This window comes from Lissotriton vulgaris, chromosome 4_1 (genome assembly GCF_964263255.1).
Source record: "Lissotriton vulgaris chromosome 4_1, aLisVul1.2, whole genome shotgun sequence".
In the NCBI taxonomy this organism is placed as follows: Eukaryota; Metazoa; Chordata; class Amphibia; order Caudata; family Salamandridae; genus Lissotriton; species Lissotriton vulgaris.
In genome coordinates this window covers 1,997,320,449-1,997,335,475 of record NC_141691.1, presented here as the reverse complement: position 1 = coordinate 1,997,335,475, position 15,027 = coordinate 1,997,320,449, and the positions used below count along the sequence as shown (strand labels likewise).

The window sequence follows — 15,027 nt, the reverse complement described above, 5'->3', positions numbered from 1 at the left end:
ACAAGCATGAAATGTGCATAGTATATCACAGGCCATTACATGGGGTGGTAAAGGAGTGCCACATCATACACCATTCCCCTGGAAGTCAAGGAATGAATGAGTAGACACGTCACATTCCAGGACCAGGAATTAAGAGAATATCATTCTCCGTATCACTATAGGGAAAAGAATAGAATGAGCATAGAATGCCAAACACCACTCCCTTTGACATTAGAGGAAAGGAAAGAGCATAGAATGTCATTTATGAAGCAATAGAGTCAATTAAAGGGATCAAACACCATGCCTCTGGAAGACCGAGTAATGGAATTATCTAAGAACATGGCACACCGTTTATCAGGAAGGAAGAGAAATAAAATGAGCTAAGAACATCACAAACCATGCCTCTGGAAGGCCTAGTACTGGAATGATCTAAAAACACCACACACCATGCATAAGGAAGCCAGAGAATGAGCCAAGAACATCACAAGCCATGCTTTTGGAAGGCAAAGGAATGGAATGATATAAGAAGGCAGCTAAATGGAATGAGCCAAGAACATCCCATACCATGCATTAGGAAGTCAGAGGAATGCAAGAGCATCACAGAGCATGCACAAGGAAGGGAATGGAATGAGCTACAGTCATCACACTTCATGCCCTAGTCGATAGAGGAACTGAACACGTTTAGGACATCTCACGCCATGCCCTGTGAAGACACTTGGGATAGAATATCCTAGGTACATTGCATACCATGCCCCCGAAAGGCAGAAGAATTAAATGAGTTAGGGGCACACCTTAGGAAGGCAGATATATGGAATGAGCTAAAGTCAGTACTAGCAATTTCCCATCTGAAGAAGTGTAGCTGTTCACTCAACATGCCCCAGAAAAGCGGAATGTAATGCAAATTAAATATCACAGTCCACAACCCTGCAATTGATTTGGAATTATTGGGAATACAATATGGTACAACAACTAGGACGTCTAGGAAGATGAAAGAATGGGGTGAGCACCAGGAAGGCAGAGGATATACTGAACAAAAGACAGGACGAAAAACTAAATGAGATGACAAAATATACTTTCTTGCAAAACAAGTAATCCGCTACAAAAATCTTTATTACTACCTGACCCCACAATAACAAAAACAACATTACTTCCAATTAACATTTTAAGGCCTCTTTGTTCTCGGAGAGAAACTGGTCAAAGCTCTTGACATTTGGGTTGAGCTGGTGTGTTAGTTCGATGTCGCGGTCTATCTTTGTATGGTAGAAACGGAACATGTCAGCAAGTTCCTTGGCTCCAGGGAATCCCAGCTTCTCATAACTTTCAGGAGAAATCTAGTAAAAGATAGCAGATGGCAAAAATATACAATCAGTCAAATATTTAGTCGCAATGGCCACTTACATCTTTCAGGTCAGTTTCTTAAAAAGCATTTATATCACCAAAATAAAACCATAGTGAAAGACTCTAAGAGGTCAACCGGTGTAATTCTCTGCAATGGCTCATGACGTGTATTCGTACAGCGAGACAAACTGCTCGGTCTCTCAAAGTGGCCATACCAGAAGGCTAAGCAACTTGACTATATTTTTCTCATAGTGCCCAAAGGGCATGGATGGGTGTTTCCCAGGGCTGGCAGATATGAGGGATGTTTCACTGGCCAGGGAACTTTCTACATACATTTCTAACACCCGCTTTATGGAAATTCACGCTCAACATTCTTCCCACAAAGAAAAGGGGTGGACACTGTGTAGTAGCTGAGGCCAAGCAAAGGGAGGGGAAGCTCAAGGTAAATCTAGTGTTGTGTCCCCTTGTGACAATATGGCCCTTTTTGTTCAGTGGGGTTCAATATCAAAAGATACGCGAGTATTACAGACAGTGAAATTGTTTCAAACCGAATTCTATGCAACCCCAATACAGACCAGGTGGCCTTTGCCAATACATTTTTCCCAGGAAGGTTGGGATCTGGTCACCGTAGAGGAGCAAGGGTTGTTGCAAAAGAGGGTTATATCACCATGTCGCTTACACCCCCAGGGTTTTCTCAGCAACATCTTTCTACTGCAGAAGGACATCAAAAAAATATCATCCGATAATACATTTGAGGGAGCCAATCAATTCGTTCTGTACCGCCATTTCAAAATGGAGCAAATCATATGGCGGAGGAGCATCCTTCTTTAGGAGGGGGAACTGGATGGTGATTTAAAAGATACCTACCTGACAGTACCAATCTGTCAAGAGCATAGACAGTACCTGCAGTTTCTTTGGCAAAGAAATGTTCAGATTGAAGCCCCTTCCAATCGGTCTACCCTCTACTCTTTGGTGCTTCACAAATGTGATGAGGCTTCTAGGGAAAACCCCCCTCAAAGCATAGGAACTGAGGATGTGGACTAATTGGGACATGAGAGGGAGGTTGGTGAATCACGATCAGGGGCCTCAGAGTTGATTCAGATATAGTGTTTCATTATCAATGTGGAAAAAATGAAGTTGGTGCCCTCAAGAAGAATGGAATTCTTGGAGTTTTTGGTGGTTTCCGAAAAGATACATCAGCTGTCAATGAGCAAAGGTAAAAGTTCTAAAGAAGGAGTCAAGGGTGATGTACCAACATCAGACATCCCCCTGGCAATCCACAAGGCTGGTGGGCAAGCTCTGGTCCTCAATTCAGGCTATTTTTCCAGGACCCCTTTATTATGGGGCTCTCCAGCGCATGAAGATCAGACACCCACAGAGAGGTCTAAAACATTCACAAACAGTCCCTGTAGACCAGGAGTCAAAAGAGGAGATAAGTTGGTGGATAAGCCATTTAGATGCATGGGATGGACAAGCCATCGTCTCTATGTCCACAGATCATGTCTTAGAATCAGATGCAAGTCTTGGGGACTGAGGTGCAAGATATGGCACCGACTGGAGGAGGATGGTCCAGGAAGCATTCATTAATGCACAAAAACGTTTTAGAACTTCTTAAGGGTTCTTTGCGGTCCAGAGTTTTGCAAAAATCAGGATCAAATGTGCGATGCTCCTTTGCATGAACATTACAGCAGTCACGTATATAGACTGGGAGGTACAAGGTATACGTAGGTTCCTTTGGTAATTTTGTCTACAGAGGAAAATATCCCTGGTGGCAGAATACATTCCGGGACCGACAATGCAGTAGCGGAGAAGTATTCAAGGACCACATATGAAAGCAGCGAGTAGTATCTTGATCTTCAAGAATTGCAGGCTCTGAACAAGACACGGGATCTTTTCAGAGTAGACCTCGGTGTCCTGCTTGACAGCTCTACTAGGAAGATTTTCAAACCGGAGATTGGATCCCAAAGCTCTAGCAACAGATGCTTTTCTTCACAATGGATGCAGAGGAAATCTTTAAGCTTTTCCAAGATGTGTTCCCAAGATCTGCAGAGTTTCTGAAAGTCACATTGGCAACTCCTTGGTAGAGGGTGCAGCATTGGTTCCCCTCAGAATTGGCGGTTGATTGTCAAAATCTTACTCCAACCTTTCCGCAGCTGTTATGGGACCCACCTGGGCAGTTTCACAACATGCTTTTAGAGGACAGCCTCCCTATGGTGGCATGGAGCCTTTCATAGTGTTCACAGGCATGCAAGGCCTTTTGGAATCAGCTACTACTTATCCTGGGTTAAAGGTACAAAAATGGTCTAAAAGTCACAATAGCACACCGGGAGTTGCAGGTGTGTGGAAGGTATTGATCCCATTTTCTCTCACATCACAAGTGTTCTAACTTTCCTGGCACACTTTGAAGTGGGTCATTAGACTAACAGATCTATTAATGCGTACATACCGGATCACTGACAAAATATAGAATGCAAAAATATAGAATACTAAAAATATCAAAGTAAAAATATAGAAAGCAAAAATATTTAAGTCCGGTCTATAAACAGGTAAGTACAAAAATATAGAAAAAAAATATATAGTTAGTCAAAATATCGATTTTTTTAAAATATCTTAAAAGTAATTTAACCTAATGCAATAATAACTATAATTAACTAAAACATACTTAAAAATACTTAAATAACTTTAAAATTATTAAATAATTAAAGTTAAAAAAGAAACATACAATTAAATGTAATATATATTTTAACATAATATTAATTAATAATATCCCAAAATTTTACTGTAGGATAGCGGGAGAGTAAAATGTACTATTACCACTCCAGCAACTGCAACAGTAGGGTAAACGTTGGTTAGCGTAGGGATAAAATTACTATTCCCACTCCAGAGAGTGCAATAGTAGGGAAAGCGTTTGATAGCGTAGAGGTAAAAATTACTATTCCCACTCCAGAGAGTGTAACAGTAGAGAAAGGGTGGATAACGGGAGGGTAAAAATTACTATGTCCACTCCAAAGAGTGCAACAGTAGGGAAAGCGTTTGATAGCTTAGGGGTACAAATTACTATTCCCACTCCAGAGAGTGCAACATTTTTAGAACTGCAGATTGATCAAGGGTATCCACATTTAAAGCTTTTCTATTACAAACCCATGGAGCATGTGGCTTTAGCAGTACTGCCAAGGCTTTTAACCTGCATATTAGAGCCTCCTGTTTGTAATAAAAGTGCAGATTCTTCTAGATAACATTGAAGGAGAAAGGAATTGAATATTATCCTACCTCTGATACTTGTTAGCCGTTACTATGGCAATATATCTGTATGATTACTACTAGTGCCAAGGTTGAGAAGGCAAGCAACGGGTTCAAGCATCTAACCATGATCTGGCTGGACAGTCAAAGTTGAACATTGGCCCAAGGAGGAAGATGAGCAAAAGAAAAAAGGTCTTTGGCTGCTTCTTTGTTTTCTGCTACCATTTGTGATCGTTCATTTTTTTCATGAACTATAGACTCATGAAGAAAAGAGGAAATGGTGTGCAGACTATTGAAGTTCATAGGTAGGTATTCATGGTGTGTGTGTTTTAACTTCTTGCCCAGGGGAGCAGGTTTATGGGGGCTGTAGTGTTTTTAAGAGCTGCACAAAATTAATGGAGAAAAGAGACTGCACAATATTCCCAATCTTTGCCTTTAATAAAATCAGGACTTTACTTTAATATTATCTCGGTGAATCTGCAATTCTGTTTTTTTACAATGTATCCTCATGTATGAAATCTTATTTAAATAACGGGATACTTATTGCATGTACAAATATTTCTTTAAAACAAGGGTTATACGACATCACACTAAAATCTGTTGCCTTCTTCTAGTAGAACTTAGGGCTTGATATAGAGAGCATATTTTGAGGTCCCAAACCCTGAGCTTTGCAAAATCACAAGGTTTGAGAGTGCAGAAATGATTTATGGTATGTATTAAGCCAGTTTTGCAAGTCAGAAAAGCAACTTTAACTTACAAAAGGTGTTTATCGATCCTCATCAAATTGATATTAGAAAGGTACATGAAAGGGGCTTACTCCCCTAACTGCGATTGAGAATGGTATGTGGCACTGCTACAAGACCACAATTGCTGGTGCAAACCATAGAAAAGTTACTTACGCCTTAAATAAGGTGGTAGCAAGTTTGCGCAGAGGAACCTGTCCCCATTGGACAGCATGGGGAACATGTCAGGCGTCCCTGGGTAGTGAGTGGAAAGTGACTGGGTGGCAACAGGTAGTGATCTAGGGTACAACAGCCTGCTCCAACTCAAAGTGCTCCCAAAAAGATAACCTTTTATTTTTTAAAGCAACATGGGTTCAATTAAGGAACATTGGAAAATGCAAACACAGCCTGTTGGTTTACTGTTCCTTGCAGGCCACTGTCCCTGTGTTTGTAGATGGGGGTCACTAATAGTGACCCACTTGATTCATTGTCATACGCCAGGCTGTTTTGCAACCCCATGTGGCTAGAGATTTTGCAGTGCAACCTATTAGTACATTGATTGTATCATACAATTCAAGTCTAGTCACACATAGTCTGTGCAATTGACAACCACTTTATGCAACTAGTCTTTCTGTAAATCTGGCCCGACTACTGAATGTTTACATATTCACAAGCATTATTGGTGAACATTACTATGAACAATTATCTGCCCCGTGCTTCCTACTTCATGCCTAAACTAGAAGGGTGGTTGTGTGTGTGTGTGAACTTACACACTGATCTCTTTATTTATCATCCTTAAAGATAATTTTTGCTAAATCATCTAATGTTACAGCGACAAAAGCTTTTGGGTCACACTCGTCTTAAACCAGTATCCTAGTTACTGATGATAGGTGCACCCCATACCAGAGGGTGCCCCGGTGACAACCTGTAACAAGCATTGGAAATGCAATAGGTCTCGCATTAGAAAAGTTGGAGTTATTGGTATTGTAAATGACATATGTTATTTATTTGTTGGTTTTTAAAATTGCTAAATTGATGGCTTTGTCATTTACAATGCCAATCGTTATAACTTTTGCGAATGTGACACCTATAGCATTTGGAATGCAACATATTTTGTATTTACGTGACTTAGATGGCAGCTCTTGTCGTTAGGCCACATCTCTAGAGAGCAGGAGAGTGCAGCAGGGGAGAGAAGCACAGCAATGCAATAGGTCTTGCATTAGGAAAGTTTGAGCTATTGGTATTGTAAAGGACACATTTTTTATTTATGTGCTTGTTTTGAAAATAGCGAATTAATAGCTTTGTTATTTACAATGCCAATAGTTTTATCTTTTGCAAATGTGACACCTATTGTAACACAATATGTGTTGTGAGTGAGGGTGAGGGGTTGAGGGTGAGGTGTTGAGGGTGAGTGAGGGTGAGGTGTTGAGGGTGAGTGAGGCTGAGTGAGGGTGAGGGGTTGAGGGGGAGGGGTCGAGGGTGAGGGGTTGAGGGTGAGGGAGGGTGAGGGGTTGAGGGTGAGGGAGGGTGAGGGGTTGAGGGTGAGTGAGGGTGAGGTGTTGAGGGTGAGTGAGGGTGAGGGTGAGTGAGGGTGAGGGGTTGAGAGTGAGTGAGGGTGAGTGAGGGTGAGGTGTTGAGGGTGAGTGAGGGTGAGGGTGAGGCTGAGGGGTTGAGGGTGAGTGAGAGTGAGAGTGAGAGTGAGTGAGAGTGAGGGTGAGTGAGGGGTTGAGGGTGAGGGGTTGAGGGTGAGTGAGGGTGAGGTGTTGAGGGTGAGGGTGAGTGAGGGTGAGTGAGGGTGAGTGAGGGTGAGTGAGGGTGAGTGATGGTGAGGGTGAGGGGTTGAGGGTGAGTGAGGGTGAGGGGTTGAGGGTGAGTGAGGGTGAGTGAGGGTGAGGGATTGAGGGTGAGGGGTTGAGGGTGAGTGAGGGTGAGGGTGAGTGAGGGTGAGGTGTTGAGGGTGAGTGAGGGTGAGGGGTTGAGGGTGAGTGAGGATGAGGGTGAGTGAGGATGAGGGGTTGAGGGTGGGTGAGGGTGAGTGAGGGTGAGGGTGAGTGAGGGTGGGTGAATGTGAGTGAGGGTGAGTGAGGGTGAGGGTGAGTGAGGGTGAGGGTGAATGTGAGTGAGGGTGAGTGAGGGTGAGGGGTTGAGGGTGAGTGAGGGTGAGGGGTTGAGGGTGAGTGAGGGTGAGGGGTTGAGGGTGAGGGGTTGAGGGTGAGTGAGGGTGAGGGGTTGAGGTGAGGGTGAGTGAGGGTGAGTGAGGGTGAGGGTGAGTGAGGATGAGGGGTTGAGGGTGGGTGAGGGTGAGTGAGGTTGAGGGTGAGTGAGGTTGAGGGTGAGTGAGGTTGAGGGTGAGTGAGGGTGAGTGTGAGTGAGTGTGAGTGAGGTGAGGATGAGGGGTTGAGGGTGAGTGAGGGTGAGGGGTTGAGGGTGAGTGAGGGTGAGGGGTTGAGGGTGAGTGAGGGTGAGGGTGAGTTAGGGTGAGGGGTTGAGGGTGGGTGAGGGTGAGTGAGGGTGAGGGTGAGGTGTTGAGGGTGAGTGAGGGTGAGTTAGAGTGAGGGTGAGTGAGGGGTTGAGGGTGAGATGTTGAGGGTGAGGTGTTGAGGGTGAGTGAGGGTGAGGCATTGAGGGTGAGTGAGGGAGAGGGTGAGTGAGGGTGAGTGAGGGTGAGTGAGGGCGAGTGAGTGATGGTGTGGGTGAGGGGTTGAGGGTGAGTGAGGGTGAGGGGGTTGAGGGTGAGTGAGGGTGAGGGATTGAGGGTGAGGGATTGAGGGTGAGGGATTGAGGGTGAGGGATTGAGGGTGAGGGATTGAGGGTGAGGGATTGAGGGTGAGGGTGAGTGAGGGTGAGTGAGGGTGAGGGTGAGTGAGGGTGAGGGTGAGTGAGGATGAGGGGTTGAGGGTGGGTGAGGGTGAGTGAGGTTGAGGGTGAGTGAGGGTGAGTGAGGGTGAGTGAGGGTGAGGGGTTGAGGGTGAGGGGTTGAGGGTGAGTGAGGGTGAGGGGTTGAGGGTGAGTGAGGGTGAGGTGTTGAGGGTGAGTGAGGGTGAGGGTGGGTGAGCGTGAGGGAGGGGTTGAGGGTGAGGTGTTGAGGGTGAGTGAGGGTGTGGGTGAGGGGTTGAGGGTGAGTGAGGGTGAGGGGTTGAGGGTGAGTGAGGGTGTGACCATATCCATTCCAGACACTGATAATTAATTGGCGACAAAAGTTATTATTTGACGTGGCATATCTTAATTGCTAGGTTTTTTAATTACTAGTTGATGTTTAATTTTTGTAATCATTTTTTTAAGTATGCACCTCTTAAAAAATAAATAAAAATATTGCTTGTTATGTATTTCCATTTGTAGACCTAGAATAGTTATGGTGCATTGTATGTAGCTTTAAAAAATAAAAATGTAGACTGCTCAATGTATTTCCGTGAATAGATGCAGGTTGCCTCTTTCTGTCAAATAATATCCCTTGTTCAACTTACTATAGTGGCGCGGCATACTATGAAGCAGAGGAGGACTGACTGTCAGAGCCTTGCTCTTTCCTCTCTTGCCGATTCAGAAAAGGGGGTGGTGATGAACAGAGTGTCTGAATTAAGCAGACCACTCTTACCCAGTCCAAAGATCAGGGCTTGATCCATCACCGTTATTTATCTCACTGCCCCATCCCAGCTCAGAACCTGGCTATATGCAAATCAGTCTGTCCCTGGCCCAGTGCATCATGGGAACAGGGCAGACTAAACTCCCAAGCCAATTCTTCACCAGAAAGGAGACAAGCTACCGGGGACCGGTTTCTGGCATTTCAGCCGTCTTCGGCCCGGCTTGCTTGAATCCTGATGGAGCAGTGAGAAAGGGACTCATGTCTGAGTATACCCTGCCACACCTACAGTGGCCAAAAACGATTCAGAAAAGGGGGTGGTGATGAACAGAGTGTCTGAATTAAGCAGACCACTCTTACCCAGTCCAAAGATCAGGGCTTGATCCATCACCGTTATTTATCTCACTGCCCCATCCCAGCTCAGAACCTGGCTATATGCAAATCAGTCTGTCCCTGGCCCAGTGCATCATGGGAACAGGGCAGACTAAACTCCCAAGCCAATTCTTCACCAGAAAGGAGACAAGCTACCGGGGACCGGTTTCTGGCATTTCAGCCGTCTTCGGCCCGGCTTGCTTGAATCCTGATGGAGCAGTGAGAAAGGGACTCATGTCTGAGTATACCCTGCCACACCTACAGTGGCCAAAAACGATTCAGAAAAGGGGGTGGTGATGAACAGAGTGTCTGAATTAAGCAGACCACTCTTACCCAGTCCAAAGATCAGGGCTTGATCCATCACCGTTATTTATCTCACTGCCCCATCCCAGCTCAGAACCTGGCTATATGCAAATCAGTCTGTCCCTGGCCCAGTGCATCATGGGAACAGGGCAGACTAAACTACCAAGCCAATTCTTCACCAGAAAGGAGACAAGCTACCGGGGACCGGTTTCTGGCATTTCAGCCGTCTTCGGCCCGGCTTGCTTGAATCCTGATGGAGCAGTGAGAAAGGGACTCATGTCTGAGTATACCCTGCCACACCTACAGTGGCCAAAAACGATTCAGAAAAGGGGGTGGTGATGAACAGAGTGTCTGAATTAAGCAGACCACTCTTACCCAGTCCAAAGATCAGGGCTTGATCCATCACCTCAATCTTAATTGCTAGGTTTTTTAATTACTAGTTGATGTTTAATTTTTGTAATCATTTTTTTAAGTATGCACCTCTTAAAAAATAAATAAAAATATTGCTTGTTATGAATTTCCATTTGTAGACCTAGAATAGTTATGGTGCATTGTATGTAGCTTTAAAAAATAAAAATGTAGACTGCTCAATGTATTTCCGTGAATAGATGCAGGTTGCCTCTTTCTGTCAAATAATATCCCTTGTTCAACTTACTATAGTGGCGCGGCATACTATGAAGCAGAGGAGAACTGACTGTCAGAGCCTTGCTCTTTCCTCTCTTGCCAACAGGGCTACTCCAGAATAAGACCACGAAAACCATAATTTGTGAAACATGGCCATTTGACTCGCAGCCCGGTCAGTGGAGGGGCTCCGCTTTCTGATCCGTAGAGGCTGATGCGCAGTCACTTTCTTGAAGAGGAAATGGGGAATATAACTTTACTTTTGCAGTGATGTCGATGAACCTGGCTTGATGTCACACTGCTGCATTGTGCTGATTTTCTAAGTAAAAACATGCATAGTGAGGAGCACTAATACGGGTTTGAGATGGTGGAAGAGCTGCTTATCTCTTATGGAGATAGATTATCTGGGGGGAGGAAGGGCTCCTAATGGGAAGTGTAGACGGGGAGAAATTGAGAAAAAAAAAGCTGAGCAGGGAGGGTGTTATTGCGGCTATCTGTTTGCCCGAGGGGAGGAGAAATGCAGGCCTGAGGCAGAGCACACGCTGAGAAGCTTGTGGGAGGGGGGCTGGGCTGCCTTTGATCTGGTAATGCGAGGCAGGCAGGCAGGCGGCTGGTGGCATTGTGCACGCGCTTTTTAGGGCTTGCGCTTGCGCAATGACCTAAAAAGCACATGCACTTGAAGAAATCGCCAGTGGAATCGCCAGTGGTGGATCAACACTGGATAAGCCGTAATAGAGCTTCGCCAGCGATGCGCAGAAGCGCATCAGCAGGCGAGCCCTAAAAACTGAGAAACAGCCCACCTGATCCTGAAGAATACCCTTTGCTGTTCACTGAAAGGTACTGATCGGTCTCCCTGTAACCCTTGGCACCCTTAACTGGAACACCAGACAGTAAACTATCCTCTACGGTATCAGGAAGTCAAAAGCAGAGCACCCACCCTTCCAGTGACACCATGTCAACTTCCTCTCCAAGAACTCAGCAATCTCGCCCTTTTAGCCTGTATAGAGCGTTGCTGCCTTTATGCTAGCTTCACGCTATTCAAACACCAAATACATACATATATGGCCCCTCACTGTATTTAAATCAAATTATTTATTTTTGGCACTGAGGTAGCCACTGCAGTCTTATCGGAAGCAATTGAGTTGTTTTTGACACTGGATTCAGTTGCCACGGAAACGTACAGAATGTCAGAAGGGTTCTGATACATGTTTGCAATCCCTCTTTTGCACTTTGATTTATTGTCTGAAACTTTATTTCCAAATACCCAAGTGGATCCAAGATTACCACATGGTCCTGCAAAAAGAAAAGCATATGAATTAATAACTATCTTACTTCGAGGTACTTGGTCACCTTTGAGTCCAAATTATGGCTCCCACTGCTGCTTGAAACTTCTGGCATGCTTCGTTCCTTTTGCATTCAGCTGCCCTACCTGTCTATTGTCTACAAAAATGTATTTATACTTGTTAACATACGAGTCTGTTGTCTCCCCACCAGTTCTGACAGATAAATATAAACTATCCAATGATGGTGATGGAAATGTAGCATTAGATTGAACATATGCCATATATCAGTGTCCCATCTGAAATTGTCGGCACCTGTATGCAATGCATGCCCTGTAGGACTCAATCAGAGGCTAATTGTCAGAAACTCTTCTCGGGTTTGGTAGGAAAGTCAGATCAGGGGAGAGTAAGTGGTCACAGACTGTGCTGTTATGCAAATGGGGGTGGGGTCGCACACTACTCACACACCGGCGGTGTCGCCCCTAAGGACTCTGGTCAATGTAGTAACGTGTTCGCGATACATCATCTTTCGATCTTCTGCTATCTTCGCTGTCTTCGCCATCCCTGCTGACGAGGGGTGATACCCCGAAACACGTGTCCAGGGATGGCGAAGACAGCGAAGATAGCAGAAGATCGAAAGATGATGCATCGCGAACACGTTACTACATTGACCAGAGTCCTTAGGGGCGACACCGCCGGTGTGTGAGTAGTGTGCGACCCCACCCCCATTTGTAACTTTAAAGCTCCCTTGAGCAGCGGGCTGACGAGCCTGGGATCCCGCACCTACGCGCCTGTGTGGTACTATACCTGGCAGATATTGGCAGCCATCGGCAACCCCAGAACACTGCCTATCCCTGCTGACGAGGGGTGATACCCCGAAACACGTGTCCAGGGATGGGGAAGACAGCAAAGATAGCAGAAGATCGAAAGATGATGCATCGCGAACACGTTACTACATTGACCAGAGTCCTTAGGGGCGACACCGCCGGTGTGTGAGTAGTGTGCGACCCCACCCCCATTTGTAACTTTAAAGCTCCCTTGAGCAGCGGGCTGACGAGCCTGGGATCCCGCACCTACGGGCCTGTGTGGTACTATACCTGGCAGATATTGGCAGCCATCGGCAACCCCAGAACACTGCCTATCCCTGCTGACGAGGGGTGATACCCCGAAACACGTGTCCAGGGATGGCGAAGACAGCGAAGATAGCAGAAGATCGAAAGATGATGCATCGCGAACACGTTACTACATTGACCAGAGTCCTTAGGGGCGACACCGCCGGTGTGTGAGTAGTGTGCGACCCCACCCCCATTTGTAACTTTAAAGCTCCCTTGAGCAGCGGGCTGACGAGCCTGGGATCCCGCACCTACGCGCCTGTGTGGTACTATACCTGGCAGATATTGGCAGCCATCGGCAACCCCAGAACACTGCCTATCCCTGCTGACGAGGGGTGATACCCCGAAACACGTGTCCAGGGATGGCGAAGACAGCGAAGATAGCAGAAGATCGAAAGATGATGCATCGCGAACACGTTACTACATTGACCAGAGTCCTTAGGGGCGACACCGCCGGTGTGTGAGTAGTGTGCGACCCCACCCCCATTTGTAACTTTAAAGCTCCCTTGAGCAGCGGGCTGACGAGCCTGGGATCCCGCACCTACGCGCCTGTGTGGTACTATACCTGGCAGATATTGGCAGCCATCGGAAACCCCAGAACACTGCCTATCCCTGCTGACGAGGGGTGATACCCCGAAACACGTGTCCAGGGATGGCGAAGACAGCGAAGATAGCAGAAGATCGAAAGATGATGCATCGCGAACACGTTACTACATTGACCAGAGTCCTTAGGGGCGACACCGCCGGTGTGTGAGTAGTGTGCGACCCCACCCCCATTTGTAACTTTAAAGCTCCCTTGAGCAGCGGGCTGACGAGCCTGGGATCCCGCACCTACGCGCCTGTGTGGTACTATACCTGGCAGATATTGGCAGCCATCGGCAAACCCAGAACACTGCCTATCCCTGCTGACGAGGGGTGATACCCCGAAACACGTGTCCAGGGATGGCGAAGACAGCGAAGATAGCAGAAGATCGAAAGATGATGCATCGCAAACACGTTACTACATTGACCAGAGTCCTTAGGGGCGACACCGCCGGTGTGTGAGTAGTGTGCGACCCCACCCCCATTTGTAACTTTAAAGCTCCCTTGAGCAGCGGGCTGACGAGCCTGGGATCCCACACCTACGCGCCTGTGTGGTACCATACCTGGCAGATATTGGCAGCCATCGGCAACCCCAGAACACTGCCTATCCCTGCTGACGAGGGGTGATACCCCGAAACACGTGCCCAGGGATGGCGAAGACAGCGAAGATAGCAGAAGATCGAAAGATGATGCATCGCGAACACGTTACTACATTGACCAGAGTCCTTAGGGGCGACACCGCCGGTGTGTGAGTAGTGTGCGACCCCACCCCCATTTGTAACTTTAAAGCTCCCTTGAGCAGCGGGCTGACGAGCCTGGGATCCCGCACCTACGCGCCTGTGTGGTACTATACCTGGCAGATATTGGCAGCCATCGGCAACCCCAGAACACTGCCTATCCCTGCTGACGAGGGGTGATACCCCGAAACACGTGTCCAGGGATGGCGAAGACAGCGAAGATAGCAGAAGATCGAAAGATGATGCATCGCGAACACGTTACTACATTGACCAGAGTCCTTAGGGGCGACACCGCCGGTGTGTGAGTAGTGTGCGACCCCACCCCCATTTGTGCAGTTATGCATGCGGGCCACAACAAGGAAACAGCGCCAGGGATAAGACTTGCCCTTCCTTAAGGGTGAAATGTTTATTTTGTGGAGTGATTCGTCATTACGCTGAGGTGTGCAGGAAGAAAAACAAAAGGTGTACAATGTGTTAAACTGGTGGACGATAGATTGGATTCAGAACAATCTGATGGGTGTCAAGAAGAAGAAGTGGGTGTCATGTGTAATGTGTCCTGTTCTAAATTTGTGTGGTTTAGTGAACAGCAAACCGATATGTGACATAAACTTTGGTGGGGGTGAGATACGTATTACTGCAGACTCTGTGCCACCATTTACCATTGTTAACCATCTTGCTCATAACCATATACTAGACCCGAAGCAGAATGGCTTCCGGCCGGGACACAGCAACGAGACCGCTCTGCTCTATATGACCGAGCATCTGCGTCTGGTGCTCGACTCCGGACGGACGGCGGCGCTCTTTTTATTAGATCTGAGCGCCGCATTCGATATGGTGTCCCACCGTATTTTGATTCAGCGCCTGGAGGAAGCTGGAGTAGCAGGGACTGCTCTTCAGTGGTTCTGCTCTTTCCTCTCTGATCGATCCTTTAAGGTGGCTATACCACCCTGCCAGTCCACCTTCCATCCTTTGGACCTGGGGGTCCCACAGGGCTCCTCGTTGAGCCCTACCTTGTTCAACCTCTACGTGAAACCGCTAGCTGCGATCGTCAAACAGTGGGGTTTGACGATGACCTCATATGCAGACGACACGCAGCTGGCGGTGACACTGAGTGGAGACCCTGAAGTGGATGCCCCCAGATTCCGAGCAGGACTTGTGGCAGTG

At 46.9% G+C, this 15,027-nt stretch overlaps 1 protein-coding gene across 1 annotated transcript in view; it reads right to left on the bottom strand.

The window, feature by feature from the left end:
• Positions 1-1,071: 1,071 nt before the first annotated feature.
• Positions 1,072-15,027, bottom strand: part of LOC147724817 (nmrA-like family domain-containing protein 1) — a 73,117-nt gene continuing 59,161 nt past the window's right edge. The window contains exon 5 of the mRNA XM_086966319.1: positions 1,072-1,310. Within this exon, the coding sequence (XP_086822445.1) occupies positions 1,134-1,310 (177 nt within the window). The 3' untranslated portion in view covers positions 1,072-1,133. The remainder of the gene's footprint in view (positions 1,311-15,027) is intronic.